Raw genomic sequence first — 7,582 nt, forward strand, 5'->3', positions numbered from 1 at the left:
TCTCTAACCTGAGTCTTGCTGATATTTTTTTTTTTGAAGGCAGCACATGTCAGTAAATACAACTGTGTAGACAGGCACACAGGATGAACAGGATAGAAATTCTTTCCATGGCTGTTGAAAGATGGCATGTTAGGGTATATCATAGTCAAAGTGACAAAGTAAAAAGAGTTTAAAAAAAAAAAAAAAAAGTAGGGGAGAGAAGAAAAGATTTAGAGAAATGTTCTATTTCACTTCCCCTGAGCAAACATGTAATTTCCATGATTTCTTTTTAATGGCTCTCTTCTGAAACTGGTAGGTACTGATTTATGAAAAGCTGTAAAAGATCAGGTGGAACTCTGCGGGACTTCGTTTACAGCTGCACGGATTGCAACCCGTCTAATTTGTCTAGTAAAGTGTGAGCTCATGGCGCACATCACCCAGACCATAAATTTCATGTTCAGACCTTCTGTCTTGGGGCTGGGTCGGGGGAAAAAACCTGCCAGTGCGTGCAGATGCTCTGAAAGCCCAGCTCTCCCTTGGTGCATGTGAGGAGACATCACAGACTCTTCGTAGCAAGGCAAATTCCTCTTCATTGATAAACAGTCCAGATGTCCTCTCTGAGGAGGAAAGTAACTAATTTTTGTTTGGATTCCTACAAGAAGAAAAATGATACTTTACAGTGCCGGTTATTCTGAGGTCACTTGCATTAAAATTAGGTCATATTTTTTTGTCATGAGGATACTTTGATCCAAGTAATAAACATAAAAGCTCTTTTGGGCCATTCTTAATTCCTAATCCTAGATACCTGTTCTATTTCAACTTGTTTATACTTTTTTTTTCATTAGTGATTCTTGAGTCAGACCTTGTTTTATTAAACTTAAGTTAACAAAGCATGCTAGGCTGGGAAACAAAAAAAATCCATACTTTATCATTAAGAACACTTCATAAATACTCTTAATTAATGTCTTGGGATTCCAGACAGTATACTCAGAAAACTATAAATAAAAAGCATTAGCTCTTCGTGGGCCAAACAGTAGTCAACAAAATGCAGGCCTTATAGCTACTGATTAAAATTATCTTGGGCATGATTATCAAGCCTGAGCCTTTAACTGGAGGGTGTTTAAAGCTGGATATCAGGGAGGTGTCTAAGATATGGTTTTAACATGAGAACAGTACATGAAGTGTGCTGCCTCTTCTGATCTCAGCTCAGTCTTCGTGTCAGTGCAGATATGCTGTGCTTTCCCTTTTTTAGTGCTTTGAGGGCAGGGCAGGTTTCTGGTGTCATCTGTTGCTTTTTTTTGTGTTTCTTACTGATTTCTTCATTGTTGTCTCTAGTAGAGAACTTGGATACAAATTATGGCAGTTCAGAATCCTTCATGAGCATCACATTAATTTCAAAGGCAGAGGATGATTTGGTTCACTTCTAAATTATTTGTATGATATCCCTGTGGAAGTTTCAGTCTCAGAGTGAGCATCAGCTTTAAACTAGGCATGGCAATTGCATTTTACATTTGACTGAGTGTATTTTATAACAAACCTTATTTCTGCCCCTGTGCACTGCAGAGTGCAAGTCTCATGCCATTACATTTGTCTCACACATTCACTTAACATTTGATTTTTAGGCTTGGTACTATTTTTTTAAAACCACTAGTGTTTTACTATTTGGGCTTCTAACTTAGTAGCAGCATTTAGGATTTTTCAGTGGGCTGCAATATTCTGAATATTTGATATGAGTAAATTCTACCAACATGGTCGACTTGGAGCCTAGAGTGTGCATCGTTTGTCTGTTGCTTTGGACTAAGTGAATCACACATATATAATCTAAGTCTTGTCTTTGTTAATGCTTTGTTTAAATGAGCATTTAATGAATTGGTGATGCTTCAGGCATGAGAGGCTGGTGCTCTTAAGCGTGATGATGACACAGCATTTGTCAGAGCTGCTAGCATCAGTACAGTTCATTTGTAGCTTCCACAGATGAATAGCAAAGCCCCATCCAGCCTGGAAGCTCTTGTTTAGATCTAAGTTCAGATACAAAATAAATCTGTATGTATCCCTGCTCTCTAAGTTTCATTGCATTCCTTTTTTATTTATTTCAGGCCATCAAATCTTCTCCTGGACCAAAGCAACATTGACATTTCAGCCTTCCGTACGACAGGGGATTGGCTCAATGGTTTTCGGACAGGGCAGTGCAAGGACATTTTCACGGGGGTGGAGTACAGTTCCTGTGACACAATAGCCAAGATTTCTACAGAGTAAGTTGGAATGGGCTGTGGCTCTTCATCATCTGTTTTGGCTGAAGGTACAAGTTTAAGAGTAAGAGTAGCGTTTTTATACAGAGTTACCAATTGTTAGCTAAAATGTTCTTGCATTTAAAGATACAAAAGCAAATTATTGTAGTTCACTACACCTGCAGGAAACCTGTGCAAATGCCATGGTCCTATAGCTTTTTCTCAATAAAGACAAGGAAATTCCCTCTTTCTTTTGATATAGTAGCACATTAATCATCTGGTAACCAGCATCACTTTATTTTGCTCACAGTTTAGGAGTTTCTCTCTTGATTTTTTATATTCTGCCTTTTATATGAGCATTTCTTCACAGCTGGTACATGTGCCAACCTTTTCCTTTATTGCCCATCCCATATTCCATCAAACCATGTGAGATAGTTTATACTGTCTGTAACTGTTTTCCTCCTGCATGTTAATAATCATTCATGGGCTGAACTCCCTCCTGCCTCCAGTTTTGACATTTAAACATGATACAGTTGGAAGTTTACAACTGACAATGTTATTACATTTGAAATGCAATCCACCTTTGTTCTAGTGATAAGGGAGAGTAGGGTATTATTCTTTCTGCACCTGAAAATACATCAAGTACAGATATGAAGTTAAGGCCAAATGAAATCTTAATTCCTTGCTGGGCTAGCTGGATACACAAGTTATGAAGAAGTAAGCAGCTGTGGTACCAACAATTAAACACATCAATGCCATTAATTACTGTATTATTGCAACTATAAAAAGGGTGCTAATGGCTTTTTATAACAATTACCCTTTGGGGACATGCAGAAATCCTCTAGGAATGCCCAATTTCCTGTGAGCCACTGGTTAATTAGCCCTTCACAAGCGTGAAACCACTTTGTGTTGTACAAGGTACAATGAGAATGGACCTTCTGGACAAACAAGAGGTGAAAGACAGGGTGGACACTGGAAGCTTAGCCATGTAGCCCTACGTCTTAATGCTGATAGCAGAGTTCAGAGGAACATTCAGAGGGCTCAGAATATAATGGAAAATGTCAGCAGTGCCCAGGAAAAGCAATCAGGTTGACAGGGGGATGGAGGTGTTAGAGAGGCTGGCCCAGGAGTGAACCCTTTGCCCAAAAATCCCAATGCTTGTATCACTGGAGAACACTATTTCATTGTCTTCTCCTCCAGGTAAGCAAACACAACAAGGCTAAATGAGGTTCAACTCTTTTTTTGTGTCCCCCTTTTATTTTCATACAGTGGCTCAGTATTTTTCACAACAGGTGCTTGTGTTTCAGCAAAATGACTGTACCTGGAGGCTCCTCCAGTGCAAAATGAGCAACTTGATTGCTGTTTGCTCAGATCAGTGCTGGGAAACAGACAGTATTTCACTCACAATAATTCTTCTCTTTTTTTCCAGTGACGTGAAGAAAGTTGGAGTTACAGTTGTGGGGCCTCAAAAGAAGATCATTAGCAGTATCAAAGCTCTAGAAACTCACACAAAGAACAGCCCTGTTCCTGTGTAAGGTACCAAAATGATGTTGCTCAGGAGAGAAAAACAGAGAAAAGTTGCATCACTGGTCAAAAGTGATGGCTGATAAACAGCAGAATTTAAAGGAGCCCTTTGCAACAGCTTTGGAAACGTAATAGTTGAGATTTCAAACCCACTGAGACACTCAAGTATTGAGTGTAAATGCCTTAAAAATAGGAGCAAACTTGTTTTCTATCTGTCAATCCTAAAGGGTGGGTGCTCTTGACTGACTGTTAATGCAGACGACAAATTTCAAAAGAAAAAATATTGTTAAAAAAATTCTACCAAGTAAAAATCAGTCTTACTAAAACCTAGAGCCATTTGAATTTTAAGTGACTGAATAACACAAAAAGCAAACATGGACATAAGCTGTGTATTTGATCTATACAGCAAACAAGAAGAAATAAAGACTTGCAGTATTTTTATACAAAAGAGATCTGTAACAGGTATTTTATTTCTTTAGAAGCAAGGAAAATAGAGGGCTATACCTCACAACCTGCCTGGCCATATTTACTATAATGTCATTGTAACATGCTATTTCAGCTTCAGGAAGGAACACAGAAATAAAGTTTGTAGTGACTTTGAGTTAGTTGACAAAAGATTTTCACCATTATGTTATTACCTTGCCTAACTGTGTTCATTTAAATAGAAACAAGTCTTAATTTTTAATAGGCTTATTTATTTTCTTTGGGTTTTGGTTTGGGGTTTTTTTTCCATTATTGTTTATATTTATGCTTACATACCTTAACCTGGCTGTATTATTGCCAAGTGCCAAATGTTTTCAAAACTTCATTGGTTCAACCTGAGAAATTGTCTGAGGGTTATTTACTAGATAATTTTATACTCATAATACATGAAATATAGAAGGAAAGAAAGATGGTCTTTTTTCCAACTCTGACAGTAGACAAAGCATGTGGACTTGTTGGGATTTCTTCCATTTGCTGTGAGTGGTATTTTAAGCCAGGCTTGAGTTTTGCCATTTGTGTGTGCATCAGTCTGGGGCAGATCAGTATCTGCCCCACTCAGGCACATCTCACTTCCCAAAAGTCTGTTTTCATGCCTTAATAAGGACCCTTATTCTTAGGTTGTGTTCAGGTGTATCTGCCTAGAAAATATAAAAAAAGAGCCAGGATTGTTGCATCCTGCATTAGCTGATGATGCTTTTTGAGTTCACTGGGAGATATTCCATCTGGAAGGCTCTGCTCCCAGTTCTGGGAACTAGGAGGTGTTACTACAGCCACAGGGAGTTATGCTGAGGTGATGACTTGCAGCCAGAGTGGAGTAGATTGTTTAAAAGGATGACTTAAACTGTGAAGTGGGGCTTTGGATTGTAATTTTACATACATCTGATCTAGAACACCCCTGTCCAGGTGCTGCCATCCTGTAGGGGACCTGAATTTTTGGCACAGGCCCCTTGGGCACCTGTTCCTTGAAAGAAAGCAGGAAGGAGCCTGTCTTTAGGAAAGCATTCACATCTCTCAGTGGAAAAAGGAAATTGGGAGGTGGGATGTGAGAGGCCTCCCCCATCTTCAGCATCTTCCACTTAGCTTCCCAACTCCTAAGCTTAGGGAAGAATTAGTTTCTCGGGTTTGTAGGGCTGAAATTGTTCTTTCTGGGTCCAGGACTTATGAAACATAGAGACACAACATTTAGCAGACATTACTAAATAGAAGCAGAATTAGGGACTTCCTCATGAGTGCTGGCAGTAAGCAAACTGTAAAGGACTGGATTTGAAACACACTCGCAGGATAATAATTAGGAATACCCTCTGAAAGAAAAATGAATAGATTTTAAAGTAAGTTGAAATTTAAAAAGAAAAAAGAAAAATGGAAGGAAATTAAAATAAAGCATTTAAGATGTAAAGAACACTTCTCTTGATCTGCCACGATCTATGGCTACATGCAGCATGCTGAAGAGAAAAGCTGTGTTTTCCCTTGCTTAGTTCATTCAGAATCTTTCTTTTCTTCAGGTTAAGATTGCTCTGAATCAGACACTACCAGTGAATTTAAGTCACCAAAATCCATTTGCAAACCTTATCTGTGTGGGGACAGCTTTTTTAACACATTCCTCATGACATTTCTCTTCAGCTTCATTCTGCTGCTGGAGGGTGGGAGCAAGGGGACTGGGGTTGGGGGGGCAGACATCTGTGAAACACTCCTGAAAACCCAGAACCAGTTCTTAGAGTTTTAGATGATGACTGAAAACTTTGCACCAATCACCTTCAATTTCCTCCTGTCATGTATCATGTCGTGTTCCTTGCCCACTGTTTAGGCATGCTCAGCATAAAGATTAAATCTCACTGATGCTTGGGAGAAAAAAAAAGAGATTCAATTTTGCTTTTCTTTGCTGTTAGTAGAGAGTTTTAAAATACATTTATTTTTTCTCTCCCTGTCAAGAAGTTGATTTATACTGTAAGTGGCCTCTGTTACAAGCATCCTATACTCCCTGTCCCTGTGTACATATGTATACATAGCAGTGTACAATTCTTCATTGTGGAGTAGAGAAACTAGAATTTGTGTGGCCATCTTCCTATACAGGACTTGCATCATTTATTGACATCAAGCAAAAGGCAACTGCTCATAAAATGACATGCCCTATTATTGGTTTTGTATCTTTAACTATAGTTTCCATTTTTATTTATTTCTGTTAACATATCTAGTTTTTTGTGCTGTAACTTAGCATTCAATAAGCAATGTATAGATGTGATTTGATTGGCAATATGTATTTACTTTAACTTGTATTTCAAAGCATTACTTACTCATTTAGATTATATATTGTGCAATTGTAGATGGCCTCTTACTAATGTAAAATGATTTGTAGTGGAAACATTTATATTTTTATAATAAACATAATGAAAGTATTTTTTACATACTGGAATACTGAGATGATTGCTTGGAGGACAAAGTAAATTTATTTGATTAGTGTGATAAAATTGTAATTAAATATGGATAAATTCTGAGTGTTAAAGCATGGGTTCAGAGTGAAAGCTAGATATTACCTATATTATCTATTAAAAGAAACAAGCAGTACAGGTTTTAACTAAACAGACCAGCATTTGTGCTTAACTGACCTTCAAAGACTTTACTTTCTCCATGGATACTGAAAATCATCATCTTCTACAGCCTGCTTATGGGATATTGAAAAAGCTGTCATTTATTTTAGTTGTGTCAAGTATTTCCAAAATTTTGGGGTTTTTTCCTCCCTTGCCAGTGGACCTCTTTTCATCTTATTACTATGTTGAATCGAGTAAAAGATGTACTTTTGGACAAAATAAAATAGCCCACAGCTTACTGTAATTTAACCCCATGACCATTTCTTGCCTCTGAGTATCTGTATTAGATATTTAGCCCGGGTTTTATGTCCCCACCAGGTTGTTTCTTTATGCTTCACAGGAGTACAGGGTCTTCAAAAACACCAACATGCAACACTCAGGAATTCTTTCCCTAGAAAAATAGGAGTGTTTTGGATGTTTGCCAGTTCCTTGAATTTACAGAGTAATTTCTGTACCATAAATGATTTTGCATGCTTTTGTATTCTGCTCTGCTCATTGGTGAAAAAGAATGAATGACATACCTGTCCTGGAGTCTGTAAGTTGATAAATTTTATGGACATAGGTGAAACATACTTTTTTTTGGCATTTTTCTTGGTATCTTCAATAGAAATGGGAATCACAGAAAAGAGTGGCCCAGAATTGGACTTGACTTTAAATGACAACAGCTGGACTGAGATCCACTTGTTCTTCCTAGCACTGGTGTGACTCATGCTGTGCTGTAGGGGATACATATGGTGTCATTTTTACTTCTAATGAGTGGGTTTATATATAAATGCGATATTT

General features: G+C 37.9%; 1 protein-coding gene across 2 annotated transcripts in view; it reads left to right on the forward strand.

Moving 5' to 3' along the window:
* EPHA3 (EPH receptor A3) overlaps window positions 1–7,325 on the forward strand; it is a 205,013-nt gene extending 197,688 nt beyond the window's left edge. Inside the window, exons 16-17 of one of the 2 annotated variants that reach the window (XM_027660003.1) lie at window positions 2,076–2,231; window positions 3,637–7,325. In XM_027660003.1, coding sequence (XP_027515804.1) covers window positions 2,076–2,231; window positions 3,637–3,742 — 262 coding nt within the window. In that variant the 3' untranslated portion in view covers window positions 3,743–7,325. The remainder of the gene's footprint in view (window positions 1–2,075; window positions 2,232–3,636) is intronic. The other variant, XM_027660004.1, reaches the window with a different exon arrangement.
* Window positions 7,326–7,582: the final 257 nt, after the last annotated feature.

Source organism: Corapipo altera, unplaced genomic scaffold, assembly GCF_003945725.1.
Source record: "Corapipo altera isolate COAL_440 unplaced genomic scaffold, ASM394572v1 74, whole genome shotgun sequence".
Classification (NCBI taxonomy): Eukaryota; Metazoa; Chordata; class Aves; order Passeriformes; family Pipridae; genus Corapipo; species Corapipo altera.